The following is a 22,769-nucleotide window of genomic DNA, read 5'->3' as shown; positions in this document are numbered from 1 at the left end:
ATGATAGAGATTCAGCAGTCATAAGACATTTAGGGTGGGGTCTATCGTAGGGGAAAGGGTGACTATAGAGCTGGTATGAAGCACTGCCCAGGGAGCAGGCAGTTCTTAAAGTAGTATTTCTGGAAGTCTATGAAAAGGACTCTGCTCCCCATGTCCTTCATCATGTTTCCTGGAGAATGTCCCCTAGCTCCTTGCTCCTTCCCATGCCTGCCAGGTGTGTCTTCTCCTTTCTGATTCTGGAATTACTGATGGTTTAGTGGTCTTTCAATGGATCTGGTGTCAGGGCCTCTATTGGGCATCTGTGCCCAGCTAGGGTTGTGAATGCACCCAAGGCTTCCTAACCTTGAAGGCAGCAAGTACTGTGTGGATTTGGAGCTGAGTTCTAGGAGAGGCAATCTGAGGATGAGGCTTGGGTGCACTCATTTTCCAGTCATGGAGGGACTATGCAGCTCTCCTGCAAGGACGGTATTTTTCCCCAACTGACCTGGTCCTACCCTGGGTGGATATGCAGAGCTTCCTACAGCCTCTGCTCACATTGACACTGCTTTATATTCCCTACAGCAAGTGCCTGTACACAAAGAATGTATGTGTTCAACTATTTGTCTTTCAAAGCTAGTCTCCATTTGCTGTAGTTCCTAGGAAATATATCCTCCTAGGTCCCCATTCCTGAGTCTTGTTGGCTTTAGTGGCCCACATATTTACCACTTGCCTTCTATCTCCTGCAGTCCTGTACAACCCCTTCCACCAATCCAAAGTGAGTCAGAGAAGAGTCAAAAGTGGTTTATTAGGAATGAATGCAATAGGTAGCTCCCTCCTTGCAGGATGCACTAAAACAGGGCACTGAGAAGGTAGAGGCCAAGGTGGGAAACATTCTTATGGTTAAGCCATTGTCATATCAGAAACATAGCATTGTTTACCAATCTGCATCCTGTATTTTAGAGCCTTTTCCCTTTCTCATCTTATAGTGAGCAGAGAGTTTCCCTTTGCTTCTCATTGCTATCAACAATACCATGTCAGAGGCTAAAGGGTAGTAAGATAGCTACCAGGAAAGGCAGGAGTCCTTCAGTTCCTGAAACACTATTCATGATACACAGAGAAGGACAGGGCCAGCTTAACCAGGGAATTTGGCTAGCTGGCGGCGAGCCTGGGCCAGTCTTGACAGCCGCTCCTTCAGGAACTTCCTCTTCTCACTGGTGTCATTGCGTTCCTTCAGGAGCCAGCCACAAGAGTCCTTGTCCTGCAGGAGCTGGAGCATGCCCTTCTGGAGCTGCTCAGCAAACATTTTCAGGATGAAATACTGGATGATCAAAGGAATGTGGCTGGAGATGCGGTTGTGAGCCTCCTGGAAGAGGGAGATACAGGAGGCTTGAGGGAGAGGCCCAGGGAACCTGATACCAGGTCATCTCTGAGTAGTGAGATCCTGGCAGGTACAGGTCTCATCCCCCTCAGTGACCTGGCAGAGCAGGTCCAAGGTGCCTGCTAGACTCTGGATCTCACCAGTTTCCCTGATCATCAATCAAATGGATTTCCATGGAGAAGAGTATGTACTGGAACGTCGTCCACAGAGACACCCCAACTCCATTTCCAAATGGCTGACCCCTTTGCTGAGAACATTGCTAGCCTGTCCTTAAGGTCCAGGCTTCTTGGCAGCAGGGAAGCAGAGCAGTCAGTCCTAATGAGCTGCCTGAAGGAAGTCAGACTTCACCTGCTCCATCCTCTCTCTCAGCTGTCAGCCCCAATCCCCTGAGACAGGTGGTTCTCTCAGTTAGATGACACGTGCTGGTGGTTTCCCAAGGTTGGTGCCTCCCTGGTTCTCATTTTCCTTCTTTAGGATACAAGATTACCATGACCACAACCCTCTGGGGATGGTTAAGCAGGTGTGTCACAAGACACCAAAGTTAGAAGATACCTGACTAGTGGTGAGCATCTGGTCACAGCTTAGGCACAAGCCTGAGTCATGGCAGGAACAGGCTATGTGTTCTCTAACCACAGACAACCTGGGTGAGGCCTGTCTCCAAATGCCAATGAGAAGGAGAGAGATTCAGAGCTGGGGTTCAAAGAAGGCTTAGCGACCCCAGATATCTAGATGTTGGTGCCTTGGGTGGGAATAGGGCCTTGACTAAAAGGAAGGATGATGTCTGCAGACAAAGTCCTGAACCATGCTACGTCATGTGGGACATTTACGAAATTATGCTCTGAGAAACAAGCCATGCAGGAAGGATAACATCTCTACTATCCCACTTGTTGAGGTCCCTGAAATTGTCAGGGTCCCAGGAGCAGAGAGAAAACCTAATATCTACAGGACATAGCCATAAGCTCCAGGAGCCCTGTGCTTGGCCACATGACAAGGTTCGCCTTCTAGCAGCCAGTGACAGACATCTGTACATTAGAAGGTCACTATGACATTCCCCTGTGTGGTTGCTTCCAGGCGCGTGTGGCTCTGGCTGAGTAGGACCTGCTGTACCTGGATTACATGATGTGTGCCCCTCCCAACAGATGTCAGGACCTGCTTCCACTTGATGAGTGCATGGCATCTCAACACTGTGCTAAGGGCCCCACACTCCATTCCAGGTGCTTAGGATCCTGAAACCATATCTCAGAGATTTGTAAAATAATATTTTAAGGTTTTTTTTTTTAATGTTGCTTTTAACTCCATGAAACTGTGTTACTGTACCTGTGTAAAATACTTGATGTCTAATAAAGAACTGATTGGCCAATAATAGCAAGGCAGGAGAGAGAATAGGTGGGTCTGGCAGGCAGAGAGAATATATACAGGGTGAAATCTGGGAGGAAAAAAGAAATACCTAGAGAAGGGGGAGACATCCAGGGTGCAGCCACCCAGCCACACAGCAAAGCACAGAGTAAGACTGAAGGTAAGCTTTCAGAAGTAGGAAAAGGTAAAAGCCCAAGACACAAGACAGACATGGAAATTTATCATTAAGGAAAGCTGGTTAGAAATAAGCCAATCTAAGGCTGGACATTTATGATCCAGAATAAGCCTCTGTGTTTGATTTATTTGGGAGCTGTGTGGTGGGCCCCTATAAAGAGCAAAAATAAACAACAACATACAGAGAAGAAAGCTAATATTGAGAGAATCTAAATCACAGAGCCAGGATCACAAGGACCACAAAAGGCAGATGTCTGTGGCTCTAAACTACCTGTTTATCTGAATGAATTACAAACCCTTCTCAGAGGATCACCCAGAACTGCAGGACTGAGCCATCCTGAAGTCCTCTTGGAGATTCAGATTCTACACAGAGAGACACAGAAACAAAGGGAACAAATGGCCTGAAACCCAGTTCCAAGGTGTTCACACATTTACCTGGCGGTAGGCGTCCAGATGCTGAAAGATCTCAGCCATGGATGAGTTCTGTGAAGCTTGAGACTGAGAGGAAGTGTAGGCACTTGACTTTGTCTTACTCTCCTCCTCCTCAGCTTCCTTCTCTCTGACCTTCTGCAAGGCTCCTCTGTAAAGTTGGTCTTGGCAGTAGATGATCTGCTCCATCTGAAAGTGAAGTCGGATCATCTTCTCTGCTTCCTTTTCTTGTTCTAATCTGATGTCTTCAAGTTTGGACTGCATAGAAAGGGAAATGTAAGCCATCAGTCATCAAGAAATGTTTGCTGTTGAGTAAGAACAGAGGACACCCAACAGATTGACAAGCATCTGGTCACCCAGCAGAAACAAAAGCAATCATTACCTTGGAGTATTCCCTGTACCCTGTTGCTCAGTTCATTTTTGTGACACTCTGAAATGAGGGTGGAAACCAGAGGAAATCTGAGCCAGGTGTGAGTAGCTCCTTATTTGAAGGTCAACCTTTAGTGTCAACTTAAATGAATATATTTTAAAAGATTTGTTTCTTTATTTTATATATGAGTGTAATGGGTAGCCATTCCAGCTTTTATCTGGAAGTTCCAACCCCCACTGAGGCTTCGGTAACAGTCACACCTACAAGGTGGGGCTGAGAGGGGATGATGAAGACCTGGGATCCAGATAGGCCGGCTTTCTTGGTTCCTGGACCCTGGACGCTGGAGGTAGACTGAGCCAAGTTCTCCAGAGACCACCACCAGACTGTGCTACACCTTTCCCAGACCCTGTAAACTATCCCTTCACTTGTAAGTTACCCCACAAAATAAACTTACCTTTTAACTACGTGGAGTGGCCTAAATAATTACACTAGTATATAAGTGTGTATATGAATGTCACAGGTGTTTGTGTGTACCTATTGCTGAAATTAGTCTCACAGAGTGTCAGGTATCCTACTAAGCAAACAGGCTCCCAGAAACCTGCATTTATTTCTTGTCTTGGGAAATAAGTTTACTGAGATACATCACACACATCAAAGGATATCAAAAGGCTACTGATGGGTGTCATCTGGTGATTACCAGTGGCCACATTCCCCCTTCACTTCCCTTCTACCTTTGGGGTATCAGAGAACCTGGCTGCAGAGTTGTAAAACCTTCTCCCTTCCTCAGAGACTTACAAGAAGGGAACCTGGATCTGTTCTGTGAGCCTGATTCCTCTTCAGATCCCTGCCAGAGTGTCTCTGTTCCTGGGGCCTTTCTTCAGAGCTACTGGTAGACTGGCTGTATGTCTGTCTGTCTGCCCACAGTACTAACAACCCTTCTAACAAATGTCTTACTTCCCACAATCCATCTCAACGTCACCCCTGAGCCCCACATCTGACAACTTTCACTCAGTGTCAGGAGTGTCGTCCTATGCATGGTCCTGTGAGCCTCCCTGACAGAGTACTCACCTGTGAATTTCAGCATTCATCTCTGCTCCTCCCTCCCTTCTCCCTGCCCACACTTTAGCCAGACTGCACCAGTAGCCTCATCAACAAGATTCAAGCAGGAGCTTAAGCTGCTTCCAAACAAGCACAGGAAAGGAGAAATAGATTAAACCAAAATATCTCTTCTCTACCATTATGTTCATTAATGCTTTAAAAATAATACAAAGCAGGTTTTACCTTGGTAGTTCTGTGGAGGTTAAAAAACTCAGCAAAATTTTTTTCAGAAACACTGGAAAAGGCGACTCGTACCACTTCTGATTGAAGAGAGAAAAAACAGTTTAACACAGTAAGTGATTAAGATGTGTTCACTCTGTGTAGATGCAAACCAGGGTAGGGATGAGGGAGGTGGGTGCTCTCCTGCTCCCTCACTTCTTTTCTTCCTCTCTCCCCAATGATGGGGAAGGTACACCCAGGCTTCTAGAGAACTTTCTTTAATATAAATATAGGTGTAGGCTAAGGGTGGTTATCACTTTACATGAAGGACTCTGATTGTGCTCCTTACATGATGGTGATAAGGGCCAAAAAGGTTAGGTGACTCTGCCCTCTGACAGCAAATCCCTGTGTCCACAGGGTGAGAATGGACTGAATTCTCAAAAACCACAGTGGCATCTAGAGCATAGAATACCTACTTAGAACCAGCCTTAGAGGACAGTGCTGGGGACAGCATTGCCTTTGTCCCCTGTCCCAGAAATAAAATGGCTGAGAGCAACAGAGGCATTTCTTGGTGACCCTGTGTAGCACTCACCAGTGACCCTGTGCAGCATGTCTACAGCTGGATCTTCTAAGACTTTGATTTGGTTTCTTATGATGTTCTCAAATGTTTTGTAGTTCACAAACCCTGGCAGCTCTCGGCCTCGATATTGCTTTTCAAATTTCCAGACTTCATTATATAATATATCATAACCTACAATAAGAGGTGATTTTTTTTTTTTTTAAGAAAACCATCTTTCAAATTTTCCTAAACAAACCCATTCTGATTTTTCTGAATATACTGAGGTAAAACAAGGCAAACAAGTATTTGCAAATTGGAAAATATTTGGGGTTACAGAGAAGAATGAAATCTCAAGGCCATTTCCCTCTATTGAGGCAAAAGGCAAGTTCAGACCAGAGACGACTGCAGAATCCAACAAGTGGAAACCAGAGGAAGACATAGCCACAAAAATTCTTGAGTGTGTGGGTTAATGAATCCAGTTGGATTTGACCAAAGAAGAGACAGAGCACATGGCTCACAGGCCCTATGGCCTCTAGAGGGCATCAATAGCTGAGTGGGAGGAGGGTGTCCCTCAGCAAGAGATGACAAGTCTAGTGAGCACCTGGATGGCCCCAGTGTGACCTGATCTACCTGTTCATGAGACAAAACACTTAGTCCCTTTTCCCAGTATTAGAAATGGAAATGGACAGCAGATTCAGATGGCTCCAGCTTCCCCTGTGATCAATGGGCCATTTATATTTTTTTGTTTTTCATTTTGTGTGTATGTGTGTTTTGCTGCATGAATGTCTGTGTACAATGTGCATACCATGCCTCTGGGTGCCAGAGAGAGCATCAGATCCCCTGGGTTTGGAGTTACAGATGGTTATGAGTCACTTTTGGGTGCTGTGGATCAAACTTAGATCCTCTGGGAGAACAACCAGTGCTCCTAACCACTAAGCCATCATTCAAGCCCTCCAAAGAACATTTTTATTTAAAGAAAACTTATCTCATTAAACAAGACTATAAATATAGTCTGAGTTTTGGGCCAAGCTCCACAGTTTAACCCTTGATCCTGGGAAGTTTCTGTCACCTCCAGGACCTGCTGCTCTCACAGCAGTTGGTGCCTCCCTTTCTGCCCTCTCTCCAACCCTGCAGCCTCTGCTCTGCTCTGTCTACACCATGTATGTATTCTGGGTGTTTCTTATATAGAATCACATACTACAGGCCACCATGACTGTCCTGCTGGTTTTCACTCAGCATCCTGTCATCAAGGCTCACCAGCCTTGTACCTTGTATCTGGACTTCTGTGCCTTTCTTGGGTTAAAATACTTCACTGAGTGATGCTAAGAGCGGAATTGCTTCCCTGATAATGCTTGTGCTATGTTCCTAACCACCCAGAACCTCAGGAGGGGACTACTTGCAGATGAGGTTTTTAATAGAAATTACTAAGTAGTAAAGAGTCTCTTGGGGTGATCTCTAATCCACTGTGTCTTGTGTCCTTACAGGGGCTGAAAAGGACACATAAATATTCAGAGTGAAGGACTTGTGAAGACATGGGGAGAAGAAGCCAGGTTCAGGGTAAGAGGACTTGTATGTTTGACTATTTCCTCATAGTTGAGGAAAAGGAATGGAAGTGGGCATCTTGTGTTTGCCTCTCTGAGGGCTCAGTGCTGTAACCCACAGCAACTGTACCATTTCACGTTCCCCAGCAGTGACCAGGGCTTCCTTTTCCCTGCCTATTCTCTAGCACCTGCCAGTGTCTGCCTTTCTGATTCTAACTTCCCTAGGGTCTGGGACAGGAATTATCCCTGTGTTTTCATTTGCATTTCTGATGGCCACAGGCCATGCATCCTTTGAGTGTTTTATTAGTCATTTGTATATCTTCTTTTTGGAAAAACATCTTTATACTATTTTTTTCATTTTCTAATTGGATCCAGTTTTTGTAACATGGAGTAATAAAGCTGCTTCATATTCTGGTCTCTAGGCCCTCTTCTATCAGACACAATGGGAGACACTTATGCAGTTTTGAAACAGGACAGTGGCTCTTCCCTGTACTTAGGGCACACTGCAAGGATTATACTGTTGAGCCTCAGCTGTGTTGGTGAGTAAGGCAGAAATGGTGGGCACATTGAATACATGGAAGGGTGGTCACAGGCTTTAAATAAGTGTCTCATAGGCTCTCTACAAAGGGCCATTGCTACACAACCTGACCAATAGATAGAACACTCCACTTTATACATCTGTCCTGCACAGCCAAGGGAAGCTGTTTGTTAAAACCTCTGGTTGGTTTAAGTCAATTCAATGTTTTCATCAAGCCCTTCAGGGAAGGCAAAATCCCCTCTGCAATGGCATCTTTCTCAGCACAGATGTGATCAAAGAACTGATTTCTTGTACTTTCTCCCTGCTTCAGATTTTGAAGATATGAAAATGGGGGGGGGGTGTTGCCTGCACTTCTATTATCTTCTCATTGACATAATGAAACGTATTATGATGCCCCAGGACTATGTCCCTGGACAGGCAGCAGTTTCCTCCAAGATTAAAACTTTCCATTTTGGAGGGATGCTCCTGAAGGCACAGGAAGATAGAAAGGAGATGAAAACAACTACATCCTCCTGGGAAGCTCCTTAAACTCAGGAAGTCAACAACTCAGTGACTCCAGAAAATCCCTGAAACTGACTAGATTCACCAAGCATTCATGCCAAGTGTACATAAACAATAGGGACTTCTGAGACTCACTCTCACATAATCCAAGATGCCAGGGATAAGTAGAGACCAATCAGGCTGCCTGGAAAAGGCTCAGATCTATTGAACTACACAGAACTAACTCTCCAACCTCCTAAGCTGCTTGCAGTCTGTGCCCCGTGCTCCAGATTTCATGAGCCATCGCCCATCCTGGAGTGGGCTCTGAGATTACAGCTGTGTTTGAGTCATTTCTATGTCTGTAAGTAACTCCTCACCCATATTCCTGGAAATCAACCCAAGAAAACTCATTAGTTCACCAAGTTGGACTTTGCTAGCACCTTTACCTTGCTTTGTTGACAGTTCCCTATCTGGTGTCTTACTGAAGTTTGTAAGTTGACCTTCATTCCTAGTATACTGGCACTGAAAGGTTGGCATTTAAGAAGTTAGTAGGACATGATAGCTCCATCCTCACAGAGGATGTGTGTTTCCTCATAACAGAGGCCAGAGAAAACTGGCTCTCATCCTCCACACATGAGGACCAGGATAGATGGTGTCATCTTGACAGCAGAGATGGAGACCTGACCAGTCACCTCATCTTCTGGTATCTTGACCTGGGACCTTCTAGGAACCAGAACAGTGAGTGATGGTCTCCTATTGTCTATAACAATGGAGTGTAGGGTTGTTAAGGATGGCAACGCAGATTGGACAAGATGCTCACCGTTTTGGAAATTTTTTTCAATCTCCTTACTCCACGATAAGAACTCATGTCGGATCCTGTTGAACAGGCGACATTCTCCCTCCTTCACATTTTCCTCCCCTTGTACTATGGCAGTGATGTCCTGGTTAAAAGTGTTGATTTTCTGTCAAGAAGGAAAACATCAGTATCAGCAGAGGTCTTTCAAGCATGGGTTCAAGGTAGAAAAAGTAAATGTGTGCCCTGAAGGTGGGTGAGCCACCTCCTCCTCCTGGGCCCAACAGAACAGTATTAAGGAGGGACTTTTGCTACAGGAAATACCTCCCTTCTTCCTCTTCTTTGGGATTCTTAAGGAGAACTCTTCTGTCAGTGTGGGTGAAATGAAAATGTCCCCCATAAGCTCCACCCTGTACTCAACCATAGTCTCTGTCCTGACACCATTTTTTAACACTAAATGGACAGGATGCTTCTCCAGCAACCTTGGAGACATGAGATCTGAAGAGCACCAGAAAGAGATTCCTGTGTAGATAGTGATGCAGTCATCATGCCCAAAACTATGGACAATGCTCACTTCAATCAGGAAGAATGTTTTCTCATTGTCATCCTCTGGTATGTCTGCACCATACTTCTGCAGCTCCTCACTTGCAGTCTGGTGACACTTCATTATTTGATTTTCTAACAAAGGCAGAGATTTCTGAAATGGAAAGAGGTGAATGGGACATAGAAATATAGACTGGGAATGCAAACGAGGCCCCAAACCTGCTTTACAGAGTCACCATGACACATGGAAAGCATTCTGAAGTCCTGATATTATTTCTCTGGTGCAGAGCAGCACTGGAGAAGCATCCCTTTATACACATTTGCCCATACCTGCATCTGGTGTGCAACCCTCTCCACTGCTCATGGTTGCCCCCTAAAAGAGCCATCCAGAGGCACCTCCTTCTGTATCAGGGACAGATGAACTCTCTTCAGGAAATTGCCACAAAACACATTCTAATAGCTTCTGAAACAGGGGAAGTTATAACAATACAAGACTCCTAAACATTTGTGTTGTTTTCAACAGGTCAAAAACTGCTAGGGATTCTTGTTTCAAAGGAAGGGTCCTATAACTTTGCTGTCCCCAGGAATCTCAAGGCACAGAACTCAGCAAGAATAGGCCTGATCTATCAGCATCAAGGAGGCCCATAGAGGGTCACACAAGATCATGGTTCCCTGCAGATTCTCTGATCAATATGCTGGAGCTGCATGAATACCTTGAACACAGGAACAGCCCAGGGGAAGATCACTGCTGAGTATCTTTGCACAGCCAGTTCTCAAGCAAGTCTACACACTAAATCCACATTGCTGAGTATTATCAACACCCCAGGTAGAGATCTAAGGTGATTTGAGAAACTAGGTCAGAGAAAAGTGAACTTGGCTTCTATTTGAAGAGCCTATTTGACCTCCATCTCTTGAGATCAGCTCTAGAATGAGGAGCTCACAGCTCTGCCACCTAGAACCTTAGAGTGACAGCAGCAACAACCAGCAAAATCCTTCTGATGCTACAGTTACAAATTCCCAAATACCACATGTCTGAGCAAAAAGATCTTGACCAGCTTGTGAGCCCAGAGACCCTCCCAGTCCCAGCTCAGCTTTATGAAGACACAGCCAACCAGGCTTACACATATGTGTGAGATGAGCTCCGTGGTCAGTCTCTCTGCCAGAAGGGGCACTGTGGCCTTCCCATCCTCCAGAAGAACACTGAGGGAACAGGAGAGAGGATCCCATTAGACTAGGCCAAAACACAAGTCTGGAGCCTGCTGTGGGGAGGCCACGGACAGTCTGGGTACTTTCAATGAGTGGGTACCTTGAGATTGGTACTCATGAAGTACTCAGAGTTGATTTTGTACAATGATACAGGGGAACCAGCTAGGATAGCTATACAATGGTCTGCAGTGATCCTCCTCAGCTCATTAATAATCAGAGTAAAATCTGTTCTCCACAAAACATATGTGCATGAGTACAGATAAGTTATCATAGCATAATGCCTCATTCCATGTGTAATATGCATGAATACACAGGCACACACCTTCTATGTGTGACACATGCAAGTTTACAACACATCTTTCTATGTGTGATGTGAGTAAATACACACTTACATGTATAATACACTCAAGTAAACATACCCTTTCATATAGGCTATACACATGAGTACATATACACACATAGATAATACACAAGAATATACACAATAAATATAGATCCAGGGCTTTATGCAAAGACACTGACATGTATTTGCATATGTGTGTGAACAAGTGAAGTGAGGAGATACTCTCTGGTCCAAGAAAGGATTTAAGCCATGGACTCTAAAAGGTATAAAGCTATACTATTCTTATGCTGCAAAAATCTATGTTCAGAAAATACACTGTTATGCCTTAGGATACAAGTCATTGGGGAGATAGAATTCTTCCTGCCTGTAAAAGACAGCTTACTCTTATTGGGGCTCCAGTTTCTATACTGGTCAGTTTACTTAAACAAACAAACTGTGGTAGAATAGAAACAATGGAAATTTGTTTTGGTTTGAGCCAGGGTCTCTTTACATAGACCTTGTTATCCTGAAACTCACTATGTAGACTAGGCTGGCATTCAGCTCATAGAGATCCACCTACCTCTGTCTTCCAAGTACTGGGATTAAAGGCATGCACACAAGAACCTTTTAAAGCCAGAAGGACCTAGAAAGATGTACTCCAAGGTCTGAAAGATCATAACTGTTAAACAAGAATATTATATCCAGCAAAGCTATCTATTAAAATTGATATAGAAATAAAAACTTCCATGATAAAGACAGATCTAGAGAATTTATGACTCCTAATTCAGCTTTACAGTGGACCCTGGAAGAAATACAGGGCTCTGAAGAGAAGGATAAACATAGCTAAGAAGTCAGAGGGAATAAATAGGCAATACTACAAGAGTCTATCAAAAGAGGTCAAAGTTTACCACAAAATAAATGACAAAGCCAGGAGTGGTAGTGCAGGGATCTCCTGTGAGTTGGGGGCCAGCCTGGTCTACATAGTGGATTCTAGGACAGCCAGAACTACATGGTGAAACCCTGTCTCCAAATACAAAATCAAAAACAAACAAAACAAAACAAAGAGCAGTGACAGGAATTAGCATATATCTGTCAACAATAACTCTGAATATTAAGTCCCCAATAAAGAGAGACTGGCAGATTGGATCTGAAAATAGAATCCATCTTTTTGCTGCCCCCAGAAAACACAGTTTATTTTCAATGATAGATGTGACATCAGAGTAAGGGTGCAAAAACAAATGAATCTAGGATACAAGCAGGTTAGATACTCTAAATTCTGATAACTTCAACACAAAACTGTCAAAAGAGCTATTAAATGTGAAATCACAGATTGACTAACACACCCATAGGGTGTGAATTCAATACCCAACTCACACCAGTAGGTAGGCTACGTGAACAAGATCTGAGCAGAGAAACATAGCTGATAAATGATGTCAGAAATCAAATGGAGTTAGGCCAAGTGATGCATGGCTTTAATCCCACACAGAGGAAGGCAGATCTTGGTGAGTTTGATGACAGCTTGCTATACATAGTGAGTTCCAGGACAGGCAGAGATTAGTAGAGAGACATTCTTTTCAAACAAACAGACAGACAGAGACAGACAGGCAGACAAAAAAGGAAAAGAAAAAAGAAATCAAGTGGACCTAACAGACATTTATAGAACATTCTACCTACACACTAAAGAATACACATGTACACATTTTTCTTAGCAGACCATGGAACATTCTCAAAAATGTATCACACATTAGAACACAAATCATGTCTCAACAGACACAGGACAATTTAAATAACATCCTGCATTCTATCTGACCACAACAGAATTAAGCAATATATCAGTAGCAAAAAAATAAACCTATAGACAGTACACAGACTTAAGGACACCAAAGAGCACACTACTGAATGGTGATTGTCATTAGGAAGAAATATGGAAATTAAAAAGTTTCAAGAATTTTATGTGTTTCTGCAGCATATGCTGTCAATCCCAGAATTTGGGATGAGAAGACAGATGGAATTCTGATTTCTAGGCCAGTCTGGTCTACAAAGTTTCATAACATCCTGGGATACAGAGAGAAACCCAGTCTCAAAAAACAGAACGAAAGAGAGAGAGAGAGAGAGAGAGAGAGAGAGAGAGAGAGAGAGGGAGAAAGAAAGCTAGGGGAGAGATTGCAATAGATCCAAGTGGAGTGAGCATAGACACTCAGAAGGACAGACTTTAAAGACCTGTATTCCATGAAACTGAAATGCCTAAAAGACATGGATGAAATCTTAAATAAATACAGCATAACAAATTTAAATCAAGATGAAATAAACAGTTTAGATAGATCCATGACAAGGAAAGAGATCCCAACAGTAATAAAAACTCATCCAAAGTATGAAAGCCCAGGACCAGATTGATTCACTGCAGCATTCTACCAGACTTTAAAGAAATTCACACCAGCACTGCTCTAATTTTCCTGAAATAGAAAATGAAGGACAGCTTCCAAACTCTTCTCTATGAAGCCAGTATTACCTGATAACAAAACCAGATAAAGACAAAACAAACAAAAATTATAGACCAATCTCCCTTGTGAAGAAATAGGCACATTTTTTCAATAAATACTGGTAAACAAAACTTATATGCATACAAACAATGTTATTCATCACAACCAAGTTGGTGTCATTCCAAAGATGTAGGGATGGCTCTACATATGTAAATCAATTCATGCTATCATCACACAATGTATTCATGGATAAATCACATCATCATCTAATTGGACACAGAAAAAGCCTTTGACAAAATCCAGTGTTTCTTCATGACGAAAAGTATGGGGAAGTTAGGGATGGAGGGAACTTGCCTCAACCTAATAACAGCTATACACAAAAAAACCCTATAGTCAAGAGCATACTAAATGGAAAGAAATCAAAGAGTTCTCACTAAGATGAGGACAGCATTTTCAAAGAGAATGCTCTTGTAGTAGGTAGTCTTAAATGTCTTGGTGGGATTTAAGACATTCTCAGCAAGTGTGTTTGGAAGCTCAGATATCATCTCTTATGTGAATTGCTGTCTGACATTTGTTTTGCTGTGATGTGTTGAGCAAGAGGCTGGTATAGATTTCTTCAGGCACTGAGCAGTTGTTAATGTCGTGGACTGCTAAAGTGGACTCCTAGCATGGCTGAGTGTTGTTTTTATGCCATATCAAAGGCATGGTGAGTTTCTGGGTCTCCTACTTTTCCTCTGCTCTGTTCTACTTGTGACACCACTTGATTGTGGTCTTTTGGCAAGTCCCTTCCTCTTTATTTACTACTTATTACTCTTTAAGGACTACCTTGTGCATTTGCTTTCCTTCAGGAAAATTTTACAGTGGCTCTGAAGGTGCAATCATCCTCAGGCACACACACCACTCATGTCAGGTCTGTTCTTGACCAGCAATTTTCACTGCATGGCACAGTATCGCAGAGGTACCTGAAGTGAGGGTGCTCCTTGAAGAAGGCTTGCTCCTTCTCAAGGGCCTCAGTTAGGCTCAGTTTTTCCTGGATGTCCTGCTGACCCCTACACTTGACTATCATGTAGCCCTTCTTCAGGTGGTACACCAGGTTCTGCACCACATCAATGACCTTGTCTTCAGTTCCTCTGTCCACAAGATCAGGCTTGGTTAAGATCCCTGCAGGACAGACCTTAAATCAGAGAAACACACCAATATAGCAGGAAGTGTAGTTCTCACTGGGCACCAGGATCCAATCCTTAGATGAAGCCCATAGAAACTATGCAGGGTGGAAGCCCACCCACAGAGACATGTGTAGGTGGCGTTGTGAAAATAACAAATTCCATAGATCAGTTGCAGGCTCCTTCCTAGCACATCTCCATGACCTCTAAACAGAGACAACAACTGTTCATCCTCACACACTGTGGACCTTACCATGGCTCCTATGACAATGAGTCTCAGCAAATACAATTTCCTCCCCATGCTTGCCCACTGCTGACTCTTCATGCCTTTCCTACCAGAGAGATGAGATGAAGGGGTCACTTCCTCCCACATCAGTGGGATCCTGGGTATGAACTGAGCTTGGTCCATCTGTATCCAGAGGATGTGTCCCCACTAGCACACCCACACCCTGTTATCACCCACTCTCCTACCTATGGTCCTGTCCCCTTCAGGGTCCACCTCCTGAGCCATGCTCAGTGCCTCTGTGGTGGCGATGTCCACATTACTGGGGACCACCACCAGGTTAATGGTCTCCTGTTTTTGGATGTATGTCTTGATGAGTCTCTTGATCTGTAAGAAATGAAATGGTAACTCCTAGTTATGGAGAGAGGATCAAGAGAGTGATGGTTGTGACAATCTACTTGTTTAAGGACCTGGCTCCCATGGACTGCAAATGTCTGTAGTGAATCCTGGCCATCCATTCTCACCTCTACATCCTCAAGGTCTCTCTTAGACATAGCCCTGGAGATACTCCAGTGCCCCTTGCATCCCAGTGTAGGTCAGAGTGGAGTCTAGAGTCTCACCTGGCGTCCGATGTCTGCGGGCTGATTGCCTACAGCCACCCTGGTGATCCCAGGCAGATCAATCAAGGTCAGGTCTGTAACATTTGGGGAGCTGACATCCAGGCTAATGAGCTTATCACTGATCTGCAACCCTTTCCCAGCAATCCAGTTCTGACCTGGAGAGGAGGAAAAAGAAAGTGTGATCAAGCTTGGTGGGGTTGGATGGGGAGACTAGAAGGCAGATGGAGGGAATCTTTTTCCTGGGAATTCTGGGAAAGCATGCCTTGGCTATGCAGTCACCGCAGGGGTTCCTGTATAGAACCTTGGGTTGGTCCCTAACTAGTCATATTTTGAGCTTATACACACGTTGGGAGGTGAAACCAGGCTAGAGGAAGTAGGTCACTGGGGAGCAGGTTCTTATGTCTTATTTCTGGTCCTTTCCTGTGGTACTCTGCTTTCTCTTTGTCACTTGTCCCTGTCACAAAAATGTTCCTTCCAGGATCATAGGAAAAGGTGATCATAGACAAAAACCCTCAGAATCCAGGAGATAAAGTATGTCCTCCTGTAAGGCATTCTGCCAGTACTGTGCCACAGCCACCCAAAGGAATGCAAAGCCTCTTCTGTCCTGGGGTCCAGGTGGCAGCAGGTTTGAAGGGGTTTCATTTTCTGTGCAGGAACAAGGTCCTGACAGAATAACTCAAGACTTCTCTGACTCCAGGCAGTGGTGACAGGCAGTCAGAGGATACGGGACAATAGGACACCAACCGTTGTTGATGGCATCTTCCACCTGTGAGGGATCAGAGAGCTCAAATTCAAAGTCATCATAGGTGACCTTGCCTCTCCACTCTTCTCCCAGCTCCAGCTTCTTCAGTTTCAGCACCAGAGGGCATCTGGTAACGATACCTAGGAGATGAGGTCCGTGTTAGCCCAGTGCTCTGGTGAGCACAGTGTCTTACAGGGCCTTAGACTAACGCTCTTACACAAACTCGTCTGCAGAGACTCTGGAAATAGAAACATCTGGCCTCACTCTCTTGCTGCCTCTCCAGTATGACCCCAGGCCTATATTCTTGGAATAGGAACCCAGGTCATGTTTATCCATTTGGGGTAAAAGCCACCAACTACTTCAGGCTGATTCCTCCTAGTGTGGGACCCTCAGCTCTGTGGGTACCCTGGTGGAACCTTTAATGTACCAGATATCTCCTACTAGCTTCCATGCATCCCAGTCACCATCCCTCAGTGTACTTCATCATGCCCCCTCTTATCCAAGGCACTTCACTGGGTCCCTGGAACACATTGGCTCTGACCTCTTCCTGAGCACTCAATGACCACATCAGTCATGGAGCTTAAGCAGCAGCACTAACCTGGACACTTGTCTCTTCTCCAAAGATAATGACCACCACAAAGAAAGGAACTAGGGACCTGACCCACTTAGTCATGGCATCTGCAAGCTGCAGGTGTCAAGTGACTCTTGAAATGGACAATGGACAGTGCAATGGACTAAAGCTGTCCCCACCCCCAGCACATGGGCTCAGCCCCAGCACCTACAGTGACTGTTGGATACAGAGCTGAAAGGAGGTAACTTAGGCTGAAGGAAGGCTTGAGAAGCTGCATGGGTGGAGCCCTAACCACTGAGACTGGGGCCCTTGTGAGAGCAGGAAGAACCTGCAGGCCTGCTCAGGGGAAAGGCTGCCCACAGTCAAGGAGGAAGACCACTTGACCTTCATTCTGCTGTGTGCCCAAACTGGGAGGGATCTGTTTCTATCTTGAGCCCCAGGTCCACAGCCTAGCAAGGCAATAAGCATGAACTCTCACCACTGCCTCTGGGGAGGGCCACTCCTGACAGGGCTTCCAGCACAGAGCTCTTCCCTGAGCTCTGGTCCCCAATGACTGCAATGGCAGGCAGGGCCAGGTCCTGCTCCACACCCAGGGCCCTCAGGGAGTCGATGAGGTCAATGCAGGGCCGCACCTTCTCCTCATACTGCCTGCAGAGGTTGTTCAGGGACTCCTAGATGAGGGCAAAGCAAGAGTGAGGTTATGCTCCATGGACGTGCCCCTGCAAAGACTGTTGATTCTAGGATCATGTACATGTTGGAATCCCCAAGAGCGAGAAATGGGCAAAATATATTTGATGAAATAAAGAACATTGATTCTTCTGTATTGATGATGGAAAAGACATGTTCCATGTTGTTGTGCGTGGCCCATGAACCTATGATGCCACATACTCCTGGATGTCACATACTCCTGATTATCATAGCTGGACCTAGAATGGTGACCTCAGGTTCACTGCTGCCAGAGAAGAGAAGTGACATGGGTTTCCAAGAAGGCAGTAAAGACATCAATTTCCCTTGCTTACAGTTTTTACAGGGCCATGGCAAAAACTGGACAAAGGCTGAAGTAATCTCTGTCGAGATAGAATGTTAATTCTCTGGACTGTTATGGGCAGAGCCAGTGGCAGGCCACTCTATGCATGTCCTCTGGCCCAACCAGGGAGATGATCATTCACTGTTTACACACTGCCTGCCTAGTTAGAAGTAGTTGAAGCCCCATTCTATCCTTTCCTACTCCAGCTTTGATCCTGACAATCCCCTAGCTATTGGTTTTCTTCCACTGTTATTATCAGCCTCTGACACACACACACACACACACACACACACACACACACACACACACGCACGCACACACACACACACACACACACACACACACACACACAGTTGCAGGGGCCTATAGATGTGTTATTATACTGAAATCTCTTTCTTCTGACATTGGTCAGCTTTGCCACAGCAGAGAACTTTATCACTGCCATCAAGATGTTACTGCAGACTTTTTTTGGTCACCTCATATGTGACTTCTCTGTGGTGTGGTCAGAGATGGTCTCCCAAGTGCAAACTTCTTCGAGAAGCCATGCTGATGTAAAATTGTCTCTTCTACAGTTGGCCTCATTAGAAGCCAGAATACAAGAAAGTTAATCATGCCCTACATATATATGTCCTCAAGGGCTTCCTGTGAGCCTGCTAGCCTGTATCACTAGGTAAAAGACTCTTGTCCTGAGATAGTAATGAAGTTGTAGCTGAGAGGGTGTGTACCTCACAGAATGGGACAGGGCATTAGCGGATCACAAGATCTAACACTGGGTCCACTGAGGCTTTGTTGCTGACAACTGTCCTCCACAAGATGGGAGGGTCTCATATGCACCTCCAAAGGAGCACACCTGTGCCTGTTCAATCAGACAGCTCCAGCCCTAGGTCTCTTCTCATACCTAAGGGTACAGAGGAGGCTGTGCTGCCCTTGTGAGTTTGAAAACACCAAAATCATAAACTCAGTCCCTATCTGCCTAGAAATTGTGCTGAGGGACCATAGATAGCCTGAAACCTGGACCGAAAGAGGCAACTGCTCCATAAGCATGTGAGTGTGAGAGAATATAAGCTTAGTTCTGGTACATGCCCCAAAGACCTCCTGGTGAAGGTATGGTCCCCAGCTGTTCTTGGAATGTGGTGGGATTGGAAGAGTTGGGGACTTCTGGGAGGGTACAGATCATTGGCAGCATGACTTTGAAATGAACTTGGATCCTGGCCCTTCCTCTACCTCTTCTTTTTCCCAGTTGTTAGACATCAGCTTTGTTCTATCATGATATGCATCACAGGCCTAGAACAATGGCACATAGTGGGCATGGGATGTAATTTCTCAAGCTGTGAGCCAGACAACCTTTCATCCTTCTAAGTTGATTCAGGAACTTGGTCACAGCAATGGAGAGCTGACTGGTGTATTGGGTTGAGTTCTTTCTTCCTCTCACTCTGAGGGTTATATCCCTTCAAGAAGGAAACACAAACAGAGATTTAGGGAGACAGGGAGACAGTGTTCTTTTGCCTGTAACCTTTGACACTGTTGTTAATACTGAATTTAAAAGTGTTGATCTTCACTTAGTCAATGGAGAGACCATAAAACAGGCAGCCATGCAGCCTAAGACCTCAAAAAGGGAGTAAGCACACAGTTCTGTGTACCAGAAAGAGCTGCTCTGCTTCTCTCAACAACCATGCTCAAGATCCTATTGTGGAGATAAAAAAAAACAAAAAACAAAAAACAAAAAAACAACCCACTGCTGAAGGGAGGAAGACCCTCCAAGGTCAGACAGCTGAGTGGGTCAGGCTGAGACCAGGCTGACAGGCTTCCTTTCAGAAAACACATTTGTTTGCCAGCAAAACTGGACTACAACTATATGAAAACAGACCCCAAGTGGCTTCTCCCAGTAGATTATTTCTTAATGAGTCCTAACACTGTAGCAGAAGACTAAGCCATGGTATAGGCAGCATGAACTGCCCAGGGCCCTGCAAGACTCTAATGATACTGTGTCTCCCAAACCAAGATGGCATCCCATGAAAGACCAAGGAGGTTCACTGGTCTCACCTTGGCCCAAGCAAAATGAACAGTAGACCCATATCAACATTCTGCCCCAGGAAGGTCAAAGAAACCACCATCTGCAGGGGATGTGACATGAAAGCAGCAGCCCTCAGATGGACATGGGTCATACCTGGTTTTTCTCTCCTAGGTCAGTCTCTCCGCTGGGCAATGGGTCACTGGGTGAGGTTAAGGAAGCAGAGCTTCTGATTTCTTCTGTACTAAGAACCATCTTTGAATTCTGCTTCCTGTTGGGTATTCTGTTGGAAATGAGGATTATAAATTAGAAAGTTCTGGAAACTAATTATCCAGACCTTGGTTAAGATTCACATACACCAGAGACAACAGTATTACAACCTCCATTTCTTCTCTACATGCCCCAGGGGTCTATGATTCCCATCAGCATCACCCCATCATCTCACCTCATAGAGGCAGGTGTTTATTTTTGATGTGGGAAGGGGATCATGAAAGGGGAGTAATTCTAAGTGCACTCATGGAGGCTGTTAATCTAGAACATTCTTCAGACACAGATTTCCTTCCCCTGCTTTGGAAAGACCTCACATTACAAGGGGTCCCAGGCTCCAGAAAGAATACCCTTTACTCTCAGATTGACCCTCATCTACTGGTCCATGGCTGTCTTGGCTAGTCTCACTGCACAATCAAGGGATATCACTGGTCCCCAGGCTTGTGTCCAATGTCAAAACAGGATACAGGGAGTCCGTTCCTTTTCTGGTATCTAAGCTCTATGTTCTGTCTGAAAATCACAAGTATGTGCAATTCTCCTGATCACCTTTGAGACTTGGTGGATTTTGGGAGCAGAGAAACCTCAAGGATCACACCCTCCTCTGTTCATTCAGTGCCCTGGGCATCCAGCTGCACTGTCAACCTTAGGTGAGTGCATCTGCCCATCTAGTTCTTGGTCCAATCAAGCACAAGCTGGTCCCAGCACTAGATCAACTCGAATTTTCTAGGGAGCTGAAGGATACCTTGCTACTTGTCTCCCCACATCCTAACTCTTTCACACTACAGATCCCATTGCACAAGACCATCAGGGCAGCTCCATCACATTTCGTGCAGGCTCCAGCCTCACTTGAAGTTCAGGGTCAGGTCCATACAAGTAACCAGGTGTGGTGGGCTCTAAGCGTTCCTATCCAGGCATACCTGTGCCCATTTGTGCTGTCCTTGGGGTGATTGGCTACACTTCCACTCTAAGATAGGAACTGGGCATTTGCCAATGGCCTCATGTGTCATATCCATTTATTATGGACAAAGATAACAATAGCAGGGCTCCCCTGGGTTTCTGTCCTGTTAGAAAAGCATCCTGAGTCCAGTTGGAAACAGGAGCAGCGTGGGAATAGGGTTCATTGCCTTTCACTGTTAGAACCCCTAACCATGCCCCTCTCCTGCCTGTCCAGGAGTGGAAGGCCGGTCTGGGTGTAAAAGTGTGCACAGAGATCCCTTTCTCCTCCCAGGTTCCTGCCCTCCATGTCCCCCTGCAATTGAACCTTTGAAATGGAAGGTCTGTGGGACACCGTGCACTCTGAGCAGAGGTACGGCTTTAGACCACCCAGGCCATCTCCTGTCTGGGGACTGGGAAGACCCTAGGTATGTACTTCTCTACACAGATCCTTTGCCAGCCCTCCAGCAGAATCCCCAAATGAGTCTCCTGTTTGCTTTTCAAGCCTTCTCCTCCATCTGCTTTCCCATGGGCTCCTTGCACATGTAACAGGGGATTTGAAACTTCTAATCTAAGGCTTAGCTCAAGACATCTGAGATCCCAAGGACCACACCCTCTCTTGCTACCTCCTGGCAGAGAAGTATTGGAAATGTGGGGCTGTTTCAGACTGTCCCCTGCAATCAGCAGCTGGGTGGGACCCCATGTCTAGCCCAGTGGCCCTGCCTGTGCTGTCACTGACTCTCTTATTTTAATAGCACTAACAAATGTCCCACATTGCCTGCCTGGATCTACAAGGAACCCAGAGTCATCCCCTAACCCTGCACAGAATCCTGTGCTGTACTCACCACTCTGACTCACTGCTCAGTGATATAGTGTGCAGCTGCCAGGGCTCAGACCTCTTTAAACAGTCCTGGCTCCTCCCCTTCCCATGGAGAATTGAAAGTTAATGAAATGGGCTAAGCTTGCTGCCCACCCCACCCCCAACACACACAAACTGAGCTCAGAAACGAAACTCACCTTCAGGGGCGTTTGGCCGGGTCCTAAGTTCTAGAAATTGCTTATTTTGGACTCAACCCACCAGGACCTGCCATATTGACATCAGCTCAGATGGCTGCCTGCTTTCCCTCAGGACCAACCCAGCCCTGTACTGCACCTTCTATTCCAACAGTGTGATCTCCTGTCATCTGAATAGAGCCTAGACTAGTTTTCCCTTTTCACTAGGCCATTCTAGCTGTACCAGGAAGGGCAGAGATAAACCATCCCAGCAATCACTGAGGAACCCTGCTTGCCCTTCTGGGAAACTTGTGAAAGCAGTAGCAGGTCCTCATGGACCTGCTCCTGTAGGACTGGTGAGGCTGACAGATGCTGGTCTTCATGGAGAAAGGGGGCAGGCCATGATCCCTGCTGCATCTTTCCCCTGTATTCAAAGCAGAGCCCTGCTCCACAGAGAACTCCCTCAGCTGAGGGAAGTAAGTGCCTCTGCTCCTCAGAAACCAGAGACTTGATGTGCAGCCCTTTCCCGGAGCTGTCTGCCCCAGGAACTGGCAGGACAGACACCAGGCTCCCTCTGTGTTCCTTAAGGAGCAGAGCCCTGTCCCAGGGTCTTGACTTCTGTTTCCAGGCTGAGGGTAGGGTCTGCGCCCAGCACCTACTCCATGCTGGTGGGGCTTGTAGGTGGGATCAAGCAGTTCCTGGTGTACACGGATTCTGTGGCTCTAGAATGCACAGCGATGGGGACAGCAGATTCAGTGACCTCATTAGATGTCAGCCTGTGCTCAGCTTTGTTTGCCCTCTTCCTTCCTATTCC

At 45.6% G+C, this 22,769-nt stretch overlaps 1 protein-coding gene across 3 annotated transcripts; it reads right to left on the bottom strand.

Annotated features, from left to right (window-relative positions):
- Positions 1-759: 759 nt before the first annotated feature.
- On the bottom strand, positions 760-22,060 carry LOC118593997 (interferon-induced GTP-binding protein Mx2-like). 3 transcript variants are annotated; one of them, XM_036203701.1, is made up of 14 exons: positions 21,980-22,060; positions 19,919-20,045; positions 17,203-17,395; positions 16,156-16,293; positions 15,412-15,566; positions 15,040-15,178; positions 14,368-14,566; positions 10,519-10,597; positions 9,429-9,551; positions 8,882-9,023; positions 5,536-5,694; positions 4,968-5,044; positions 3,323-3,574; positions 760-1,342 (listed from the first exon to the last, which is right to left on the bottom strand). In XM_036203701.1, the coding sequence occupies exons 2-14, from the start codon at positions 20,015-20,017 to the stop codon at positions 1,112-1,114; spliced, it is 1,986 nt and encodes a 661-aa protein (XP_036059594.1). In that variant the 5' UTR covers positions 20,018-20,045; positions 21,980-22,060; the 3' UTR covers positions 760-1,111. The 3 variants fall into 3 exon arrangements, with proteins under 3 accessions (XP_036059594.1, XP_036059593.1, XP_036059595.1); XM_036203700.1 differs by lacking the exon at positions 21,980-22,060 and adding an exon at positions 21,808-21,856; XM_036203702.1 differs by lacking the exons at positions 5,536-5,694; positions 21,980-22,060 and adding an exon at positions 21,808-21,856.
- Between the last annotated feature and the right edge of the window lie 709 nt (positions 22,061-22,769).

The sequence above is a fragment of the Onychomys torridus genome, chromosome 12 (assembly GCF_903995425.1).
Source record: "Onychomys torridus chromosome 12, mOncTor1.1, whole genome shotgun sequence".
NCBI classification, from domain to species: Eukaryota; Metazoa; Chordata; class Mammalia; order Rodentia; family Cricetidae; genus Onychomys; species Onychomys torridus.
Note: the sequence above shows the minus strand (reverse complement) of the source record. Positions and strands in the feature narration are given on the sequence as shown.